The sequence below is a fragment of the Mobula hypostoma genome, chromosome 5 (assembly GCF_963921235.1).
Source record: "Mobula hypostoma chromosome 5, sMobHyp1.1, whole genome shotgun sequence".
Taxonomy (NCBI): Eukaryota; Metazoa; Chordata; class Chondrichthyes; order Myliobatiformes; family Myliobatidae; genus Mobula; species Mobula hypostoma.
This window is the reverse complement of record NC_086101.1, coordinates 5,974,448-5,998,299: the sequence shown is the minus strand read 5'-3', so window position 1 is coordinate 5,998,299 and position 23,852 is coordinate 5,974,448. Positions and strand designations below refer to the sequence as shown.

Below are 23,852 nucleotides of genomic sequence, written 5' to 3'. Positions count from 1 at the left end.
CATTTCATACCTGATGAGACCTGAGTGTTGGCAGGGAGTTCCATGGTCTCACAGCCTGGGGAAAGAAGCTGTTTGCCAACTTAATGCTCCAGTACCTCCTGCCTGATGGTTAGGTGTCAAAGAGATTGTTGACTGGTGGGAGGGATCACTGACAATGCTCAGGGCCCTGTGGCTGCAGCACTCCTGATAAATGTGTCTGACGGGTGGAAGAGAAACCCTGATGATCCTCTAGCCCGATGGCTGATTTATTAATCCTCTCAACACTATTCTCCTGCCTTCTCCCTGTAACCTTTGACTCCTGATTAATCAAGAACCTCTCAATCACCACTTTAAATATACCCAATGACTCGGCCTCCACAGCTGTCCAGGGAAACAAATTCCACAGATTCTCCATCCTCTGGCTAAAGAAATTGCTCCTCGTGTCTGTTCGAAAGTGGTGTCCTCCTATTCTGAGTTGTGTTCCCTGGTCCTCAACTTCCCCACTCTCCACATCCTTTCCACCTCCACTGTATCCCGGCCTTTCAATATTTGATAGGTTTCGATGAGATCCCCCCTTGTTGTTCTTAACTCCAACACTTACAGGCCCAGAGACATCAAAGCTCCTTGGTTGTTAACCCTTCCATTCCTGTGATAATTTTCATGAACCCCGTCTGGACACTCTCCAACAGCAGGACATCCATTCTTAAAGATGGATGGATGGTAAATGGCTTTATAGTTTTTAAATGTTATGATTAATATTGTAATAATTATTCAGGAATGCAACAGGTTAAGAGGCCCGTGTGCCTATGTCTGTCTGATATTCCCTTTCTCAAATTTTATTGTTATTGAACCACACATGAACACAGCCGAACAAAACAGTGTTCCTCTCGGGTCGAGGTGCAAACCACAGTCCCAATAGTCAGACACAGCACAACGCACATTCAGCACAGGAGACAGCAGTAAACATGCAGTTTCACAAAAATATAATCTAGACCAGGTCCCTGAATGTCATGCCCTGTGTTTTGATGATGCACAGGATGTTGTCGGCAAGAAGAAGCTGATGCAGTCCGATGATCACTCGCTTGTCGATCCGCAAACACGATCCAGGTTGTCTTCCACTGAGCAAACACTAGCGGGCAGCACGAATCGCTCTCATTAATTTAACGTCTCTGCTGCCAGAATACTGTACAATAAATTACATGCAGTTTAAGTCAGTGACGATAATTCTGTCTCTGTAAAGCCTCCGGGAGGTTTACTGTCCACACTCTGACTGCGTTTTGCCTGCATGTCTCCAGGGGAGTTCATCGTGATCACGCCGAGCGCGCCTATCGTGGTCGAGGTGGGCCAGGACGCCGTGCTGCTTTGCCAGCTGATTCCGGCCGAGGTCCTCGAGGAGATGGAGGTGCGCTGGTTTCGGACGGACTGGTCCCAGGTGGTGCACCTGTACCGGAAGGGGCAGGACATTCCTGATATCCAGATGGCACAGTACTCCGGGAGGACGGAGCTGTTCAAGGATGCCTTTCCCCAGGGGAACGTCTCCCTGCTGCTGAAGAAGGTGACGGTGGGCGACACGGGACACTACAAGTGCTTCGTAGTCTCCAAGGCTGAGGACCAGGAGGGCTCTCTGCAGCTGCAAGTTGCCAGTGAGTGAGGTGTCGCCGGACAGCAGAAAATAGGCTGTGGGGATGATCGGAGGGCACAGGTTTGCAGAGGACTGAGTGGGTGTACTTTGTCCCAGTGGTCGCAAGACTGTACAGGCAGCAGGAGGTTAGCTGGGGGGTAGGGAAGACTCCCACAGGGGATGAGCAATTGCAGAGGACCGGGGATGGAGTGGTTTCAGAGTGGACAGGAGGAATGTAGAAGAGCTGAAAAAGGTGAGAGGTGAAGAGGGTTTGAGGGGGTAGAGGGAGGGTACGATACTGGGAGAGGAGCGGGTGGGATGAGGGGAAAGAGAGGGCAGGGTGAGGGGAGAGGGAGGGATTTGGGGAGGAGTAGTGGGAGTGTGGGATGAGGGGAAAAGGAGGGTAGGTTGAGGGGAGTGGGAGGGCAGGATAAGGGGAGGGGAGCAGATTTGAGGTAGGGTGGAATAAGGGAATGGGAGTTAGGGAGAGGGAGGCCAGGATGAGTGGAGGGAGGGAGAGAGGGAGGGCGGGATGACGTGATGGGAGTTGGGAGGGAGGCCGAGATAAGGGGAGGGGGAGGGGGAGAGTGAGGGTGTGATAAGGGAAGGGGAGGGTTAGGAGAGAGGGTGGGATAAGGAAAGGGGAGGGGCAGGAGGGAGGGTGGGATAGGAAAGGGGAGGGGTAGGAGGGAGGTGGGATAAGGAAAGGAGAGGGGTAGGAGGGAGGGTGGGATAAGGAAAGGGGAGGGGTAGGAGAGAGGGTGGGATAAGGAAAGGGGAGGGGTAGGAAGGAGGGTGGGATAAGGAAAGGGGAGGGGTAGGAGTAGGTGGGAGGGAGGAATAAGGGGAGGGGGTAGGGAGGGTGGGATGAGGGGAGGGGAGAGGGAGGGCGGAATGATGGGATGGGACTTGGGTGGGAGGGTGAGATAAGGAGAGGGGAGTGTTGTTGAGGGAGTGTGGGTTGATGGGAGTTGGGAGGGAGGGCGAGATAAGGGGTGAGTGGAGTTGAGGGAGGTTGGGATGATGGGAGTTGGGAGGGAGGGTGAGATAAGGAGAGGGGAGTGGAGTTGGGGGAGGTTGGGATGATGGGAGTTGGGAGGGAGGGTAAGATAAGGGGAGGAGAGTGGAGTTGAGGGAGTTTGGGATGATGGGAGTTGGGAAGGAGGGCGAGATAAGGGGAGGGGAGTGGATAGTGACAGTGGGATGCTTGGAAAGGACGAGCAAGTGCAGAGGAGGACAGGAATCTGTGGGACAGTGTGCTGTGGAACGGCGGAGCTTGTGGCTGACTGAGACGGATGTACTGAGGGAGATGTTGGTACGTGTGGGGGGTGAGAGAGGTCATTATGGTGGGTCAGGGGGAATGCAGGGAGCAACATGGATATTCTCCTTTGTGAGCTCCTGTTTAAACTGAACTGGCACCATTGCCCACTGACACCCCTGCACCCTCCAGGTATGGGACACCCGCCCACGATGAAGATGGTGGGCTACGAGGGCAACAGGATCCTGGTGGGCTGCGTCTCGGAGAAGTGGTTCCCGCAGCCGTTAGTGTTGTGGCGGGACGCCGCGGGCCAGCTCATCAGTGCACGCCAGGAATCGGCAGAACCGGATGCTGGGCTCCTGAGGGTGGAGAGTGTCATCGCTGTGAGTCGCTCCACCCCTGGAGTGTACTCCTGTGTCATCCGAAACCAACTTCTGGGCCGGGAGCATGAGGGACGACTGGAGATATCAGGCCCATTCACCATGTGCGCAGCTCCGGTCAATTTTACAGATGGAGTTACACATCTCGAGGGGAGGGATACGGGCTTTGAAGGTGGTGCAGAGGAGGTTCACTAGGTTGAGTTCGGAGAGGAGGGGGTTAGCCTTTGAGGAGGGACTGAGTTGACTGGGACTATACTTGCTGAAATTAAATTTTACAAAATCAATTTATAATCAGAATGCATATATGTTACGATATGCTATCTTGAGATTCATTTACTTGATGGCATTTACAAGAATTATAAAGAAATACAATAGAATTTCTGATAAACTGAAAAACAACTAAAAAAGAACATATTTTGCAAATAGAAAAAATAATATTGTGAAATTGCATCGAAAATAGTTTCTGAAAGTGAGCACTACACACAAAATGCCGGAGGAGCTCAGCAGGCCAGGGAGCATATATGGAAAAGAGCACAGTCACCGTTTTGGGACGAGACCCTTCGGCGGGGGTTTGCAGTTGTAGAAGCAGATCAGACTTGTAGAGTGGAGTTGTCCATGCAGCTTCAGAGTCTGGGGTAATAATTGTTCCTGAACCTGGTGGTGTGGGAGCGAAGACTCTGGTTCCTCTTGCTTAGAAGAATGAGAGGGGATCTTCAAGGGATTAGATTAGGGATTAACTTTATTTATCACAGGTACATCGAAATAGGGGACTCAATAGTGAGGGGAACAGACCGGAGGTTCTGTGGATGTGAACGGGAAACCTGGATGGTATGTTGCCTCTCAGGTGCCAGCGTCAGGGAAATCTCAGATCACGTCCACAACATTTTGGAGAAGGAGGGAAACCAGCCGGATGTCTTGGTACATGTTGGTACCAATGACATAGGAAGGAAAAGCAATGAGGTCCTGAAAAGAGATTTTAGAGACCTAGGTAGAAAGCTGAGAAGCAGGACCCCCCAGGTGGTAATTTCTGGATTGCTGCCTGTGCCAAGCACCAGTGAGGGTTGAAACAGGATGATTTGGCAGATAAATGCGTGACTGAGAAAGTGGGGGGTGGGTACCGGAGTGAAGAGACTCAGGATAGAACGGACGGTAAAAAAGTAAAGATAGCGTGCAGTCAGGTTGGCAGAAAGGGCAGGCAGGTGATGGGACATCGTCACAGGCAACAGGGTGAGTATCAAAACATTAGGGATGTAGAATCAGAACGGATAGCAGATACGGTACTCAAGATGTTGTATCTCAATGTATGGAGTATAAGTGTCGCGGCTGCAGAAAAGATGGATGTCATGGAGGGATTGTCCACGGAATCTCTGTGGATGGAGGTTAGGAACAGGAAATGGTCCATAACTCTACTGGGTGTTTTTTATCCTCATAGTAACATGGATATCGAGGAGCAGATAGGGAAACAGATCCTGGAAAGGTGTAATAATAACAGAGTTGTTGTGGTGGGAGATTTTTAATTTCCCAAATATCGTTTGGCATCTCCCTAGAGTGAGGGGTTTAGATGGGGTGGAGTTTGTTAGCTGTGTTCAGGAAGGTTTCTTGACACAATATGTAGATAAGCCATCAAGAAGAGAGACTGTCATTGATTTGGTAGTGGGAAATGACTCTCCAGCACTCTCCTTCCCTACCACCCCCCCCCCCGCCCACCGCTCCTCCCACGCAACATTACCCACCGTCATACTTCATTGCAGACACGATATTCGACACCTCCCTGGAATCAGAGGATTCCTCGGCACCAATGTGGATGACATCAGGGGTCTGGGAGCCGAAGAGAAGGATGGCGTACCTCACACTCACCTCAAAGTGGCTGATCTATTTGAAGAGCCTGTTGATTAGAGGAGTGCTTGCATTTCCCCTCAACCCAATATCCTCTCCCTGGACAACCCATTCCATCCAGCGTCCACCTTACTTCCTTTTAGGGAGGACATGGAGGCTTTAGAGAGGTACAAAAGAGATTTACCAGAATGCTGCCTGGATTAGAAAGCATGTCTTACGATAGGTTGAGAGCTACTCAATGGTCCAAATTAGACCTTGTCAACACCCTTTATAACTGCAAAATAATATCCCTACTACTGTAGTCAATACATTGACTTAGAAAGCTTTTACAGTTCTATATACCCGTGACACCACTTTCACTGAGATATGGATCTGTATTCTGTTCTGCACCATCACACACTGTCATCTCGATTACGGCACAATTCCCACCATGCGTGAGTCCTACCCTGTGCTATTCCCACCTTGTGTAAGTCCCATTCAGTATATGTGCTATTCTTGTAAATCCCACACTTTTTAAGCCTACCCTGTTTACCTCCTATTCTATGTTAATCCCACAGTTTGTAACTCCCACCCTGTGTGAGTCCCGCCCTGCGTGAGTTCTACCATGTCAATGAACTTGCTTATTACAGGAAAGATGTTGAGGCTTTGGAAAGGGTACAGAAGAAATTTACCTGGATGCTGGTAAAGGAGGACTAGAGTTAACCTGATAGAGGTGTAGAAGATGATTAGAGACATAAATTGAATAGACAGCTAGAGACTTTTTCCCAAGGTGGAAATGGTTCATATGGGAGGACATAAGGTGAAGTCAATGGGAGGTTTCTGTACAGAGAGTGGTGGGTGCATGGATTGCCCTGCCAGGGGTGGTGGAAGAAGCAAATGCTCTGGGAGCATTTCAGAACCTCTTACATCAGCACTCATGGAGGGATGAGAAAAACGGAGGGCTGGGTTACAGTGGCACGGAGACAGCACTGTGGTGGACAGGAATGCTCTACAATGGGTGGTCAAAACTGCACAATACATCACTGGTACCAGCCTTCCCACCATCGAGGGCATATGCATATACAGAAAGGTGCTGGAAAAGGGCCAGTAACATCATGAAAGATCCCACTCATCCTGCTCATAGACTGTTAATCCCACTGTCATCAGGGAGGAGACTATGGAGCATCCACTCTAGGATCACCAGACCCAAAAGCAGTAAGGCTGATCAACCCCTCCACATCCCCAACCACCACCACTTTACCATTCAACGCTTCGTTGCGAACATCCATAGAGAGGCCTGCCCTTGCATTGGTTAACTTTTTCTTCAATAGTGATAACGTTTTCACTTTTCCAGGCTGTGCTCTCATCTAAGTTTAGTGGTGTTCACTTCTTATCAGAATTGCACATGTTCATGTGAAGTGTTGAACCCTGTTTTCGATGATGAAAATATATCCTTTGAAGTTTTATCTGACTGTTGTGTAAATTTGTAATGTCTGTTTTTCCTCCCTCCTTCTGTACTAGGTAGTGTTAATCTAAGTGCATTAGAATGTACGTAATGTTTTCTGAAATTTGTCATTTCAGTTCTTGCTTTTCTTTGCAAGTTATCCAGATGTCAGGGGCGTGGAGCAGGCATCCAATCACAGACCCAGTACTGTACACACAGTGATATCAATTGAGTAACAAATCCTGAGGTGCAAACAAAGTTGGCATCAAAGTTCAGGCAGAGATCAAAACATCTAGAGAAATCCAAAAACCAGAATTGGGAAACAGGCAGAATCGATATTCAGACAGACAAAGTACAGATACGAAAGCTGGAAAGGTTCAGGAAACGGTGAAAACACAGGACTGAAATACACCGAGCAATAGGACCCTGGTCAGACCCCACTTGGAGTACTGTGCTCAGTTCTGGTCACCTCACTACAGGAAGGATGTAGAATCCATAGAAAGGATGCAGAGCAGATTTACAAGGATGTTGCCTGGATTGGGGAGAATGCCTTATGAAGATAGGTGGAGTGAACTCGGTCTTTTCTCCTTGGAGCGACAGAGGATGAGAGGTGACCTGATAGAGGTGTATAAGATGATGAGAGGCATTGATCGTGTGGATAGTCAGAGGCTTTTTCCCAGGGCTGAAATAGCTGCCACAAGAGGGCACAGGTTTAGGATGCTGGGGAGTAGGTACAAAGGAGATGTCAGGGATAAGTTTTTTACTCAGCGTGCTGAGTGTGTGGAATGGGCTGCCAGCAACGGGGGTGGAGGTGGATACAATAGGGTCTTTTAAGAGATTTTTGGAAAGGTACATGGAGCTTAGAAAAATAGAGGGCTATGGGTAACCCTAGTAATTTCTAAGGTAAGGACATGTTCGGCACAACTTTGTGGGCGGAAGGGCCTGTATTGTGCTGTAGGTTTTCTATGTTTCTATGAAATAAGGTGGATAATCTTGTTGCAATATTACAGATTGCCAGGTATGATATCGTGGCCATCACTGAATAATGTCTGTAGTTGGGAGCTGAATGTCCAAGGTTACACATTATATCGGAGTGATAGGAAGGTAGGCAGAGGGGGTGGTGTGGCTCCTCTGGTAAAGAATGGCATTAAATCAATAGAAAGATGTGACATAGGAACATGTTGTGGAAACGGTATTACTGTACTCGGACACGAAGGGAGATCGCTTTTGAAAGTCTTTATTATAACATGATACGTATCATGGAGAGCTCAAACTCTTAAAGCAGAGTTCTTGAGACTCTGCCTGAGTACACAGACTTTTCTCGTTATATAGACATAGTGTATGTTATCAAAAGCTTCCAAGCATGTTTGTGAAATACAGCATGCAAGCAGATAATCCTTTGCTCAATAATCATGTCTTAGCACAGTACAGAAAAAGGTATAATTAAGTTACTATTTCCTTATCTATTCAAAGGCCTTGAAGCAAGAACAATTACATAGTACAACTAAAGAAGAAACAGAACATCACGTGATTTTGCTTTGATTACTCCTTTTCAGGCTAGTTTAGTCATTTAGCAGTCCTTCAGGAGCACTTTAAGGCTGCTGTTAAAAAAAACTCTTTAACCCCTTAGTATCTAGCTAGTAACAAAATTTCTTCCACAGTTCCCTCCTTGTTGATCTATTTTAGATCAACATTCCTCACATGGTAATTCCTCCTCTTCCTCATAAGGGGATTCATATCCATAGGGGAAGGGTCTTTCCTTTCCAGAGTACACCTTTCTGCCCCACCAGTGTTCTGTACTTGGTTTGTAGTTCATCATCTGGGACACCACCGGTACCTGAGGGCTTGTCAAAGTCCCTTTTATCAACTGACTACAGCCCAACCTTAAAAACCCACATACACAATACCCCAACATACATACCACAGTCACTATTATAATTCCATGCATGACCCATTTTCCCCATCCGGGAAACTATTCCTATAGCCCTTCCCACTAGTATCCTCCGCTATTAATTTTTTCAAATTGTTCTCCCATTTTCCTCATTTCCACAACCTTTTCCATTACGTGCTAGTTCAAGTCAGTTATATTTTCTGAAACATCAGGGATGTAGGTACAACATTCTTTCCCTATCATAGCATCAGTTCCCCCTTTTTTCAGCCAATGTAAAGTCAGGGGCCATTAGATTTTGCAAAACGGTCTGCCGTATGGCAATCATCTCAGTGGTCAAGTCATACACTTGGGACGGAGTTTCTTCCAGAGCGTCAGTAGTGTTATTAGCTAATCATTCTAGGGCAGCAGCTAATTTAATTATTTCTGTGGCGGTCCGACCCACTCCATAGCTAGGAAACATTAGCATCCTGAATCGTTCTGCCTCTGATTTGCCCCTTCTTGTCCTAGTCTAATGAGAGTGTTCCCTGGGATGATCTATAACCCTTAAATGAGGCACTACATACGCTAAATAGCAGCACACACTCCATTCCTTATTAAGACAATTTTAAAATATCAGCAGGCTCTCCTGGGAGCCAGGGGTCTGCCCTGCTCCCACACACCCAGTAAGTGCCACTTATGGTCGGGGAGGGTCGGCAGTGGTAAAGACGGTACAGCTGCTATTGCCCAGTTGATGAGGGGCACTAGAGTTATGATTACAATAACAAGTGGCATCCACCGGCTCAGAGGAGGGATCTATTTTAATTCCAAGTTTCAATTTTGAGAGATGCCTCGGGGTTGGCCGGAGGTACCATCCCTCAAAACAATAGGGGTAGCATTGATTCCTTCTTGGATTTCTTGTTTCAGAACAGTTTCCACCCCATTTTATTCCATTACCATACACCTGAAACAGAGGAATAGTATCAGTCTCATTTTGGGTGAAGGGAATCATGGACAAGAGGTACCATGGTTTTCCCATGCTGCGGTACTTAAGCACATACCCAACAGGCTCCCTGCTTTACCTGCTGAGCATAGGTAAGACAAAAGGATAAAAAGGTATCAGAGTGACTACTGCTCGCAATCTGAATAATTCCTCCCATGTACACCAACCCCCCACCTCCAATCTAATGCATCTTCGGTCCATTCTGACTCCGCTGGTTCTTAGTTGCTAGTTGATTCATTTGCCCTGCAGCTTTCCGCTTTCCATATAACCATATAACAATTACAGCATGGAAACAGGCCATCTCGGCCCTTCTAGTCCGTGCCGAACTCTTACTCTCACCTAGTCCCCCTGACCTGCACTCAGCCCATAACCCTCCATTCCTTTCCTCTCCAAATATCTATCCAATTTAACTTTAAATGACAACATCGAACCTGCCTCAACCACTTCTGCTGGAAGCTCGTTCCACACAGCTACCACTCTCTGAGTAAAGAAGTTCCCTCTCATGTTACCCCTAATCTTTTGCTCTTTAACTCTCAACTCATGTCCTCTTGTTTGAATCTCCCCCAGTCTCAACGGAAAAAGCCTATCCACGTCAACTCTATCAATCCCCCTCATAATTTTAAATACCTCTATCAAGTCACCCCTCAACCTTTTACGCTCCAAAGAATAAAGACACAACTTGTTCAACCTTTCTCTGTAACTTAGGAGATGAAACCCAGGCAACATTCTAGTAAATCTCCTCTATACTCTCTCAATTTTATTGACATCTTTCCTATAATTCGGTGACCAGAACTGTAGACAATACTCCAAGTTTGGCCTTACCAATGACTTATACAATTTCAACTTTGCATCCCAACTCCTATACTCAATGCTCTGATTTATAAAGGCCAGCATACCAAAAGCTTTCTTCACCACCCTATCCACATGAGATTCCACCTTCAAGGAACTATGCACCATTATTCCTAGATCCCTCTGGTCTACTGCATTATTCAATGCCCTACCATTTACCATGTATGTCCTATTTTGATTAGTCCTACCAAAATGTAGCATCTCTCATTTATCAGCATTAAACTCCATCTGCCATCTTTCAGCCCGCTCTTCTAAGTGGTCTGAATCTCTCTGCAAGCTTTGAAAACCTACTTCATTATCCACAACTCCTCCTATCTTAGTATCTGCATACTTACTAATCCAATTTACCACCTCATCATCCAGACAAACAACATTGGACCCAGTACAGATCCCTGAGGCACACCACTAGACACCATCCTCCAATCTGACACACAGTTATCCACCACTACTCTCCGGCGTCTCCCATCCAGCCACTGCTGAATCTATTTTACTACTTCAATATTAATACCTAATGATTGAACCTTCCTAACTAACCTTTACGACAGAGAAAGTACTCAGAAAGCTGAATAGTGTAAAGGTAGATAAATCTCCCGGACCAGATGGAATGCACCCGCGTGTTCTGAAGGAAGTAGCTGTGGAGATTGCAGAGGCATTAGCGATGATCTTTCAAAACTCAATAGATTCTGACATGGTTCCAGAGGACTGGAAGATTGCAAATGTCACTCCGCTATTTAAGAAGGGGGCAAGGAAGCAAAAAGGAAATTATAGACCTGTTAGCTTGACATTGGTCGCTGGGAAGTTGTTGGAGTCGATTGTCAAGGATGAGGTTACAGAGGACCTGGAGGCATATGACAAGATAGGCAGAACTCAGCATGGATTCCTTAAAGGAGAATCCTGCCTGACAAACCTATTACAATTTTTTGAGGAAATTACCAGTAGGCTAGACAAGGGAGATGCAGTGGATGTTGCATATTTGGATTTTCAGAAGGCCTTTGACAAGGTGGCACACATGAGGCTACTTAACAAGATAAGAACCCATGGAATTACAGGAAAGTCACATACGTGGATAGAGCGTTGGCTGATTGGCAAGAAACAGAGAGTGGGAATAAAGGGATCCTTTTCTGGTTGGCTGCCGGTTACCAGTGGTGTTCCACAGGGGTCTGTGTTGGGGCCGCTTCTTTTTACATTGTACATCAATGATTTGGATTATGGAATAGATGGCTTTGTGGCTAAGTTTGCTGACGATACAAAGATAGGTGGAGGGGCCGGTAGTGCTGAGGAAATGGAGAGTCTGCAGAGAGACTTGGATAGATTGGAAGAATGGGCAAAGAAGTGGCAAATGAAGTACACTGGCAGAAGTAATAAACGGGCAGACTTATTTAAATGGGGAAAGAATTCAAAGTTCTGAGATGCAACGGGACTTGGGAGTCCTTGTACAGGATACCCTTAAGGTTAACCTCCAGGTTGAGTCGGTGGTGAAGAAGGCGAATGCAATGTTGGCATTGATTTCTAGAGGAATAGAGTATCGGAGCAGGGATGTGATGTTGAGGCTCTATAAGGCGCTGGTGAGACCTCACTTGGAGTACTGTGGGCAGTTTTGGTCTCCTTATTTAAGAAAGGATGTGCTGATGAGGAATGATTCTGGGAATGAGAGGGTTAGCATATGAGGAACGTTTGTCCGCTCTTGGACTGTATTCCTTGGCATTTAGAAGAACGAGGGGAGACCTTATAGAAACATTTTGAATGTTGAAAGGCATGGACAGAGTGGATGTGGCAAAGTTGTTTCCCATGATGGGGGAGTCTAGTACGAGAGGGCATGACTTAAGGATTGAAGGGCACCCATTTAGAACAGAAATGCGAAGAATTTTTTTTAGTCAGAGGGTGGTGAATCTATGGAATTTGTTGCCACGGGCAGCAGTGGAGGCCAAGTCATTGGGTGTATTTAAGGCAGAGATTGATAGGTATCTGAGTAGCCAGGGCATCAAAGGTTATGGTGAGAAGGCGGGGGAGTGGGACTAAATGGGAGGATGGATCAGCTCATGATAAAATGGCGGAGCAGACTCAATGGGCCGAATGGTCGACTTCTGCTCCTTTGTCTTATGGTCTGCCGTGTGGAACCTTGTCAAAGGCCTTACTGAAGTCCATACAGAGAACATTCATCGCTTTGCCCTCGTCAACTTTCCTCGTAACCTCATCAAAAAATTCAATAAGATTTGTCAAACATGACCTTCCACGCACAAAGGAAGTGAATTGAAAAGAAGATGGCGGCGCGACACAGCGCCCGCTGCCACTCCGGCATGATATCTGTATTTGTTAAGTAGGATTCTGTGCACAATCCTGATTTGATGGAGACAGACCTGAGAAGTATGGAGAAACATCTGGAGAAACTTCTGAGCCGCTGCTACTGTGCGATCAAGAATCTCGGAGGGGAAGGCCCCAAAATCCATGGCTTTGCCTGTTACTTGGCAGATGGGGCCAGGCTCGAGGCGCTTGGCAGAAATGGTGCTCGTTGCTCGGTGTTGGAAGGCTGGTCGGAAGCTCGAAGTTTTCGGACGGACTCAACAGTCGGCTGTGGTCGGGTGCTTCCAGGTGCTGCATCGGCAAGTCTGCGGAGCTGGAGGTTCATGGCAGGGAGAGTTTTCTTCCTTTTACCGTCTGTGTGAGATGATGGGACTTTCGAGAGACTTTGAGCCTTTTTTTTTACTGTGCCCATGGTCTGTTCTTCATCAAATTACGGTACTGCTTTGCACTTTTGTAACTATATGTTATAATTATGTGGTTTTGTCAGTTTTCCAGTTTTGGTCTGCCTTGTGATATCATACTGGAGGAACATTGTTTCATTTCTTAATGCATGCAATACTAAATGACAATAAAAGACGACTGCGTGTCCTCATAATCTAATCTAAATCCATATTGACTGTTCCTAATCAGACCCTGTCTATACAGATAATTACATATACCATCTCTAAGAATACTTTCCATCAATTTACCCACCACTGATGTCAAACTCACAGGCCGATAATTGCTAGGTTTACTCTTAGAACCCTTTTTAAACAGTGGAACAATATGAGCAATACGCCAGTCCTCCAGCACAATCCCCGTTTCTAATGACAGTTGAAATATTTCTGTCAGAGCCCCTGCTATTTCCACACTAACTTCCCTCAAGGTCCAAGGGAATATCCTGTCCGGACCCGGAGACTTATCCACTTTTATATTCCCTAAAAGCACCAGTACTTCCTCCTCTTTAATCATTATACTTTCCATAACTACCCTTCTTGTTTCCCTTACCTTACACAATTGAATATCTTTCTCCTTAGTGAATACCAAAGAAAAGAAATTGTTCAAAATCAACCCCATCTCTTTTGGCTCCACACATAGCCATCCACTCTGATTTTCTAAGGGACCAATTTTATCCCTCACTATCCTTTTGCTATTAATATAACTATAGGAACCCTTTGGATTTATTTTCACCTTACTTGCCAAAGCAGCCTCATATCTTCTTTCAGCTTTTCTAATTTCTTTCTTAAGATTCTTTTCACATTCTTTATATTCCTCAAGCAGGTCATTTGCTCCAAGCTGCCTATATTTATTGTAGATCTTTCTCTTTTGCCGAACCAAGCTTCTGATATCGCATGAATACCATGGCTCTCTCAAACTTGTAACCTTTGCTTTCAACCTAACAGGAACATAAAGATCCTGTACCCTCAAAATTTCACCTTTAAATGACCTCCATTTGTCTATTACATCCTTCCCATAAAACAAGTTGTCCCAATCCACTCCTTCTAAATGCTTTCGCATCTCCTCAAAGTTAGCCTTTCTCCAATCAAAAATCTCAACCCTGGGTCCAGTCCTATCCTTCTCCAGAATTATATTGAAACTAATGGTATTGTGATCACTGGACCCGAAGGCTCCCCAACACATACCCCCATCACCTGCCCTATCTCATTCCCGAACAGGAGATCCAACACTGCCCCTTTTCTAGTTGGTATCTCTATGTATTGCTGCAAAAAACCATCTTGCACACATTTTATAAACTCCAAACCATCCAGCCCTTTTACAGAATGGGTTTCCCAGTCAATGTGTGGAAGATTAAAATCTCCCACAATCACAATCTTGTGCTTACTACAAATATCTGCTATCTCCTTACAAATTTGCTCCTCCAATTCTCGGTCCCCATTAAGTGGTCTATAATACACCCCTATAAGCGTTACTACACCTTTCCCATTCCTCAATTCCACCCAAATAGTCTCCCCAGATGAGCCCTCTAATCTATCCTGCCAGAGCACCACTGTTGTATTTTCTCTGACAGGCAATGCAACACCTCCCCCTCTTGCCCCTCTGATTCTATCACACCTGAAGCAATGAAATCCAGGAATATTTAGTTGCCAATCACACCCCTCCCACAACCATGTTTCACTAAAGCTACAACATCATATTTCCAGGTATCAATCCATGCTCTAAACTCATCCATCTTTCTTACAATGCTCCTAACATTAAAATAGATGCATTTAAGAAACTCTCCACCTCTTACTCTCTGTTTATCCCTAATGGTGCAAACAACTTTGTTATTGTTTTCTTCCTTGTGCCCTACGTCTTCGGTCTGAGTGCTCCCGATCTCTGTCCCCTGCCTATCCTCCCTCACACACTGTCTACTAGCTTTCTCTATTTACGAACTAACCTCCTCTCTCCTAGTCTCTTCAATTTGATTCCCACTTCCAAACCATTCTAGCTTAAAGTCTCCTCAGTAGCCTTCGCAAATCTCCCCGCCAGGATATTGGCCCCCCCTAGGATTCAAGTGCAATCCGTACTTTTTGTACAGGTCACACCTGCGCCAAATGAGGTCCCAATGATCCAAAAACTTGAATCCCTGCCCCCTGCTCCAATCCCTCTGCCACACATTTATCCTCCATCTCATTCCATTCCTACTCTCACTGCCGCGTGGCACACTTTCGACGGGTGATGTTTTCTGCATCTAGCTGCAGGAACCCAATCTTCTTTTCCGTCTACTCTCAGGGCCATCTGGGTGGGTAGCAGCACAGTGTAAGGTCCTTTCCACCTAGGAGAAAGAGAATCTCTGTTTAAAATTTTTACATATACTTGGTGTCCTGGTTGCAATGCATGTATGGGGGCATCTCCAACAGGGGCCTGTGCCTGTCTCATCCTCCCATGCAGTTCAGCCGCTGTTTCACACATGGCCTGTGCATAGGCCAGAGTTTGCTCATCATTCCATATCAGAGCCAATTTTTCGGCACATACTGGGGGTCTGGCCCTTGTGGTCATTCAGCGTCCCATGAGGCGTCACTCCTGTAGCTCTATTCTTTCTATTTTGCATTGAATTCAACACTATGGGGAGAGCTTCTGACCATGACAAGCTATTATCCTGACACACTTTGGACAAGGCATTTTTCAGTTCCCTATTCACCCTTTCCACTATCCCCGATGACTGAGGCTGATAGGGAACATGAAATGTCCATTGGAATCCCATGGCCTGCACTAAATCCTTTACTATTCTGCTGGTAAAATAGGTACCTCGGTCACTATTTATCCGCATCTAGGTGTTATTTCCTTCCACAATATTTTCACCACCGTCCTAGCATCATCTTTTCGAGTAGGGTAGGCTTCCACCCATTGAGTGAACATGTCCACTATTACCAGCATACACTTATATCCTGATCGGAGGACATGTGTGCGAAATCAATTTGCAGATTTTCAAAGGGTAATTTAGGCATCGGAAAGTGATCATACGTGGCTCCCTGCTTTCCTGGGTTGTACTGTTGACAGACGGGACAAGATCGCACAAATTTTGTATGACTAGGGTTATACCAGGGGTATTGAGGGTATGGTATTGATATGGATAGAGAACTGGTTGGCAGACAGGAAGCAAAGAGTGGGAATAAACGGGACCTTTTCAGAATGGCAGGCAGTGACTAGTGGGGTACCGCAAGGCTCAGTGCTGGGACCCCAGTTGTTTACAATATATATTAATGACTTAGACGTGGGAATTAAATGCAGCATCTCCAAGTTTGCGGATGACATGAAGCTGGGTGGCAGTGTTAGCTGTGAGGAGGATGCTAAGAGGATGCAGGGTGACTTGGATAGGTTGGGTGAGTGGGCAAATTCATGGCAGATGCAATTTAATGTGGATAAATGTGAGGTTATCCAGTTTGGTGGCAAGAACAGGAAAACAGATTATTATCTGAATGGTGGCCAATTAGGAAATGGGGAGGTGCAACGAGACCTGGGTGTCATTGTACACCAGTCATTGAAAGTGGGCATGCAGGTACAGCAGGCGGTGAAAAAGGTGAATGGTATGCTGGCATTTATAGCGAGAGGATTCGCGTACAGGAGCAGGGAGGTACTACTGCAGTCTTACAAGGCCTTGGTGAGACCACGCCTAGTGTACTGTGTGCAGTTTTGGTTCCCTAATCTGAGGAAAGACATTCTTGCCAATAGAGGGGGTACAAAGAAGGTTCACCAGATTGATTCCTGGGATGGCAGGACTTTCATATCATGAAAGTCTGGATCGACTAGGCTTATACTCTCTGGATTTTAGAAGATTGAGGGGGGATCTGATTGAAACGTATAAAATTCTAAAGGGATTGCACAGGCTAGATGCAGGAAGATTGTTCCCGATGTTGGGGAAGTCCAGAACGAGGGGTCACAGTTTGAGGATAAAGGGGAAGCCTTTTAGGACTGAGATGAGGAAAAACTACTTCACACAGAGAGTGATGAATCAGTTCCTTGGCTATATTTAAGAGGGAGTTAGATAAGGCCCTCGTGGCTAAAGGGATCAGGGGGTATGCAGAGAAGACGGGTATCGGGTTCTGAGTTGGAAGATCAGCCATGATCGTACTGAATGGCGGTGCAGGCTCGAAGGGCCGAATGGCCTACTCCTGCACTTATTTTCTATGTTTCTATGTTTCTGTACCACTGCTGATCAATTGCATGCTGCATCTCTCCTTTGCCCATGTGTGCCTGTGCATATAGTAGGCGACACAGGGGCAAAAACAGGGTTCTTGGACATACTACCCGCCCATCTGGGTGAAACCAAAATCCATCCCTACAGTAGCATTGTACTTTTTCCCATGTTTGTTTTTCTTGTGAGCTAGAGTTTTGCTGCGCAGCCTGCAACTCAAAGGGCTCCAAGACAGGGACAAGGGGTTCACTGGAAGTACGGAAAGCTTGTAAGACTGGCTTCTGGCTGGCTGCTACTCTCTCGGCAACATCATCAGCACGAGAATTTCCCTGGGAAATTTCATCTGTGGCTCTAGTGTGAGCTCCACATTTAATAATCGCTAATTGCTTTGGTAGTTGAATAGCTTCCAGCAAATTCAGCACGACTGAGAATGTTTGATGAATTTCCCCGCCGATGTAATGAATCCCCTGTTTTTCCATATTTGTCTGAAATCATGTACCACACCAAAGGCGTAGCCAGAGTCCGCATATACATTAGCTGTCTGACACTTATTAGCCAGCATACATGCTCGGGTTAGGGGGAAAAGTTCTGTCGCCTGTGCTGAAGTTCCCTGGGGCAACCCATAGGCCTCCACAGTCCGGTGTGAGTCCACTATGTGTCACATTCGGTCGGGGGGCATTGGGAGCAAGGGTGGACCCAAATGCAAGACACATCTTGTGAGGTTAATTAAATTGAGTTTATTGTTCGATACCAGGAGAGCAAAGCAGGAGCAGGAATAACGAACCGGACAAGGACTCAGGACGACGACTAGGCTGGGACAAGGGTCTGGCCTTGGACTCGGAATCGGATCCCAGAACTAGAGGCGACTTGAAGAGGCTACGGTATGGACTCCGAGCCAGGGACTGGGCAAGGACCCAGTACCTGGGTCTTGCCTCGGCCTCGGACCCCAGAACCAGGCAAGGACATGACATGGGCTAGGGAGAGGATGAACATGGGAACACAGAGCCTCGGTCTTGGGAGAGCAGCTACGTGGAACCATGGACACATACACAGAACACAGAGTCGGGACCCCTCCTTGGGTACAGGACATAGGGCCTGGACTCATGAACCCCCACGGGGCAACAGCAAGACGGCCTGACTTACCCCATGGAGGCGAGGACAAGACAAGACAAGGCATGACCCCCTGCGGGGCAACGGCAAGGCGGCCAGACTACTCTACTAGTTACATCCTCAAAAAATTCTATGAGATTCGTCAAACATGATTTTCCTTTCACAAATCCATGCTGACTTTGTCCGATGATTTCACCGCTTTCCAAATGTGCTGTTATCACATCTTGGATAAATGACTCTAGCAGTTTCCCCACCACCGATGTTAGGCTAACCGGTCTATAATTCCCCGGTTTCTCTCTCCTTCCTTTTTGAAAAGTAGGGTTACATTAGCCACCCTCCAATCCTCAGGAACTAGTCCAGAATCTAACGAGTTTTGAAAAATTATCACTAATGCATCCAGTATTTCTTGGGCTACTTCCTTAAGCACTCTGGGATGCAGACCATCTGACCCTGGGGATTTATCTGCCTTTAATCCCTTCAATTTACCTAACACCACTTCCCTACTAACATGTATTTCGCTCAGTTCCTCCATCTCACTGGACCCTCTGTCCCCTACTATTTCTGGAAGATTATTTATGTCCTCCTTAGTGAAGACAGAACCAAAGTAATTTATTCAGTTGGTCTGCCATGTCCTTGCTCCCCATAATCAATTCACCTGTTTCTGTCTGTAGGGGACCTACATTTGTCTTTACCAGTCTTTTCCTTTTTACATATCTATAAAAGCTTTTACAGTCAGTATTGATTGAAATGGATGAGACCACACGGACTGTATCAGCTGAACTCGCTCATTTTCACGTTTTCAAGGGCAGTCTGCTGGCAGACTTACAAGTGAATTTTCACCACATCTGGAACAAGTAGTTTGGACCCTGGATGGTGGTGAGTGAGATGCCTGGGCTGGTGTAGCCCTTATCTCTCTTGCAGGGATGAGTGCCAGGAAGGAGGTCAGTGGAGAGGGACGACTGGACAAGGGAGTCGCGTAGAGAGCTATCCCAACAGGAATCTGATGTTCGGCTCTCGTGGAAATATTTATGGTGGGTGGGCGACACGGCAACCTGATGGTATCGCAATTGCTTTACAGTGCCAGTGATCCCTGAGAGAGATTGATTCCTGCTGCTACCTGTAAACTGTTCGTACATTCTTCCTGTGACCGTGTGGGGTTCTACTGTGTGAATCAGTTTCCTCCCACAATCCAGTGGTGGATGGGACCTGGAGGGAGAGTGGGCATATTCCAATGTTTAGTGCAGACATCCCACGTCTCCAGGAAGTTCCAGGAGTCTCCCGCATATGAATAGCGGCTCCCTGATGCCCGCAAATTATATACAATATCACGGAAATCAATTTTTTTGAGAGCGAGCGAGCGCGAGAGAAAGCAAAAGAGAAAACATGAGAGCGACCACAAGAGACAGCGAGAGAGAGAGAGAGAGAGAGAGAGAGAGAGAGAGAGAGAGAGAGAGAGAGAAAGCATGCCATGGGAGAGTGTTCCAAAAAAAGAAAATATAAAACGTACATCACCCCAGACTACCCTAAAGTGTACCCCTGCCTAATAGGGGTCAAAAATAATGACAGTGTTGCTCGCTGCACTGTTTGCAACAGTGACTCCTCTGTTGCCCATGGTGGGTTAAGACTGTAAAAGACATGCTGAGGTGAGTTTAACAGGTGTCATTCCAGAGGATGGACAGGGGTATAGTGAGAGGGACAGAGGGAGAAAAAGGAGAGAGAGAAAAAGAATGTGTATATATAAATAAATAAATAACAGATGGGGTACGAGGGGAAGGTGGGGCATGAGTGGAAGTTTGAGAGGTCAATGTCAACACTCCTTTTTCTCCCTCTGTCCCTCTCACTATACCCCTGTCCATCCTCTGGGTTTCCCCCCCTCCCCCTTTTCTTTCTCCCTAGGTCTCCTGTCCCATGATCCTCTCATATCCCTTTTGCCAATCACCTGTCCAGCTCTTGGCTCCATCCCTCCCCCTCCTGTCTTCTCCAATGATTTTGGATCTCCCCCTCCCCCTCCCACTTTCAAATCTCTTACTTGCTCTTCCTTCAATTAGTCCTGATGAAGGGACTCGGCCCAAAACATCAACTGTACCTCTTCCTGGAGATCCTGCCTGGCCTGCTGCGTTCACAAGCAACTTTGATGTGTGTTGCTTGAAATTCCAGCATCTGCAGATTTCCTCGTGTTTGTGTTCTAGAATAGGTTACATGGATGTCACAACACTTTTGGCTGAGGGATCTGTAATGTACTGTAGAGTTCTATGTTCTATTATCCAATCACTTCATCTATTAACAGAATACTAACCTCAATATTGCATTATTATTAAGGAATTGATTTAAATCAATGACACTACACGAACTGTAGCAACCAAAGTTGCTCATTTCGATCTTCTCAAGGACAGTCAGTGGGCAGTAAATGCTGGTCCTGCTGACGATGCCCATATTCTGTAAACAATAAATTCTTGCCTCTTTCTTTCACTTTGACAATAAATTTAACCCGCAATTATACCTCCTAAACTGATGTGGATAAATTCATTCACCTCCTTTATTTATTTGCCTTTTGTTTGCCTCTCTCTGACTGCATGTCTGTGACTAGTTATGTTCCCCAGCGATCAGTACTGGGCCCACTGTAGTTTGTCTTCAATATCAATGACCTGGGTGACAATATGGAAAACTGAATCATCAAGCATGGAGATTGCCCCAAGATTGGGCCGTAATGGATAGCAAGGAAGACTATCAAAGCTTGAAGTAAAATCTTGACCAAATAGAAAAAAAAAAGCTGAAAATGGCAGATGAAATGTAATCCAAACAGAGTTGTTGCAGTTTTTGGAGGACAATCCAGGGTAGTACTTACATGGTTAATGTCAGTGAACTGGGGAGAGCTGTAGAACAGAGGGATCTGGGAACACAGAACCAGAATACCTTGAAAGTGGTGTCACAGGTTGTAAAGAGATTTTTTGGCAGATTTCCTTTTTATAAATCAAAGCACCTTTTGAGCTGAGATGTTATGGTAAAGTTGTACAAGATGTCATCGAGGTCTAATTTGGAGTATTGTGTGCAGTTTTGGTCACCTATCTACAGGAAAGATATCAGTAAGATCGAAGGAGTATTTAGAGAAAATGTATAAGATTATTGACAGGACTTGAGGACCTGGGTTATAGCGTAAGGTTGAACAGATGAGGAGTTAATTCCCTGGAACTTAGGTGTGTGAGGACCGATTTGAGCAAAATAATGAGCAGTACAGGACATATAGGGTAAGTACATGCAGGCTCTTCCACTATGTCTGGGCGAGACTACAACTAAGATGAAATATTGAAGGAGAATCTGGAGGGGAATGTGTTCACTGAGAGAGAGGTATGAGTGCGGAACAAGCTGCCAGAGGAAGAGGTTTGATGTCAATACTTAAGTTTGGATAAGTACATGCATGGCTGTTGTCCAGGTGCAGATCGCTGGGATTAGGCAGAACAACAGTTCAACATGGACCAGATGTTCCAAAGGCTCTGTTTCTGTGTTGTGGTGCTTCATGACTGGATGCCTATTTGCAGAATTTGTCTTCTTTTGTACATTGATTGCTTGTTTGCTTGCGTAAATGTTTCCCAAAATTCTATTATATGTACTTTGCTGTAAACACTGACAAGAAAATTAATTTCAAGGCTGTACATCATGACATATACCTATTTTCCCTTTCTTCCATGGCCTTTTTTGTCTCTTTCAACAATCAACTTTCTAGCTCTTTGCTTCATCCCTCCCCAACAAAGTTTCACCTATCGCCTGGTGTTTCTTTCTCCCATCTCCACCCCTCCACCTTTCAAATCTACTCCTCAGCTTTTTTCTCCAGTCCTGTCACCTGTACTTCTTTCCCCAGTCCCGTCGCCGGTACTTTTTTCCCATACACAAAGCCTGGCCTGCTGAGTTCCTCTGGCTTTGTATGTGTGTTGCTTGGATTTCCAGCATCTGCAGGTTTTCTCTTGTTTTGTGAGAAGGTTTCCCAGATTGATTTGTGGTAGGGTAGGGTGGGGAGTGGTGGTGGTATCCTCAGAGAGATTACACTGACTGGGACTGTCTCAGCATTAGGGAAATAAAAGGTGGTCTGACTGAGACAGACACAGTCTCACAGGGTATTGACAGGTCAGAGGGAGGAATGATGTTTCTGCTGGCTGGGGTGTGGAACCAGGGGGTCACAGACTCACAATCAGAGGTCACCTCAGCAGGACTGAACTGAGGAAAAATCTTCTCACCCAGAGTGCAGTGAATATTTGGAATTTTCTCCACAAATATTGAAAATTTAAAAGGCAAATTTAGGGGGTCAGCAATGATGGGAAAATTTGCAGGAAAGTGGCACTGAGGTCAAAGTTCAGCCATGTTCTGACTGTCCAATTCTGTGCACTAGCAACCCACTCTTCCCCATGCCAGACAGTCATGCAGCCAGTTAAAACATCTCCACATTGCATCTGTCGACATTTGCAAGTGTCTTTGATGTCATATGAAATTTCCTCAAATACCAATGAAATATAGCCACTGTCGTGTCTTCTTTGTACTACAATCCTCCATTGGCATCTCATTTGTTCCTAACTGCCTATACCTCCTTTTTTTTCCTAATCAGGGCCTCAATATCACTTGAAAACCAAGTTTCCCTGCACCTTTTAGTCCAGCAGTCACATACAAGCTTTGTGCTCTCAAAATTTCACTTTTGAAGGTCTCCCACTTCAAGTCACCTTTCCCAATCCTCGCTTGCCAGATCCTTTCTGATACCATCAAAATTGGCCTTTCTCCTATTTAGAATCTCAACCCACAGACTAGACCTATGTACGTGCATGTTTAGTAATAGTATTGTGATGACTAGATGCAAAGTGTTCCCCTACACAAACCTCTGTCACCTGCCCTGTCTCATTCCCCAACAGCAGATCAAGTATCACACTCAAAATGCCAGAGGAGCTCAGCAGACCAGGCAGCATTTGACAACCTCGATCCCATCTAGTCATTTTACAGTATAGGAGATCCAGTCAATATGTGGAAAGATAAAAATCACCCACTATAACAACCATATATTTCTTGCAACAGTCCATGATATCTCTATGAATTTCTTCCTCTAAATTTATGTAGATCTTCAGAAAGCCACAATACTAAACACCACTGGAGTGGTCCAAAAATTCCTAGCTATGGAAATCTGAGTCTGCTTGTCTAGGCCTAAACCTTAGGCTTTACCAGCTTGAGCGGAGGGAAAAAAAATAATAATAATGACTTACCCAACACTATTGATACAGATGATGTAGTTCAAAGTGCTTTACAGTGGGATAATGTTCAAAAATCAAAGTACATTTATTAGGAAAATACACAGACATTATATAACCTTGAGTTTCCTCCCCTAGCAAGCAGCCACGAAACAAAGAAACAAATAGAACCCATTAAAAAGACCTTCGAACAGCCAATATTAAGACGAAAAAAAACATTCCCTGCAAAATAATAAATTGCAAGCAAATAGCGTTCTGAACTGGTCCGTGAAGAGAGTCATAAAATAAAATAGACAATAAAAGACAGAAAATGTTGCTTAAAAGCACAGCCACCACAGAGGGTTTCTTATTTTTCAAAACACGACTTTACCTATCGAATTCCACAGTG

The 23,852-nt window shown here is 45.8% G+C and overlaps 1 protein-coding gene across 1 annotated transcript in view; it reads left to right on the top strand.

Annotated features, from left to right (window-relative positions):
- The first annotated feature begins 1,302 nt into the window (after positions 1 to 1,302).
- Positions 1,303 to 23,852, top strand: part of LOC134346424 (uncharacterized) — a 57,402-nt gene continuing 34,852 nt past the window's right edge. The window contains exons 1-3 of the mRNA XM_063047793.1: positions 1,303 to 1,622; positions 2,967 to 3,342; positions 4,990 to 5,080. Coding sequence (XP_062903863.1) covers positions 1,376 to 1,622; positions 2,967 to 3,342; positions 4,990 to 5,080 — 714 coding nt within the window. The 5' untranslated portion in view covers positions 1,303 to 1,375. The remainder of the gene's footprint in view (positions 1,623 to 2,966; positions 3,343 to 4,989; positions 5,081 to 23,852) is intronic.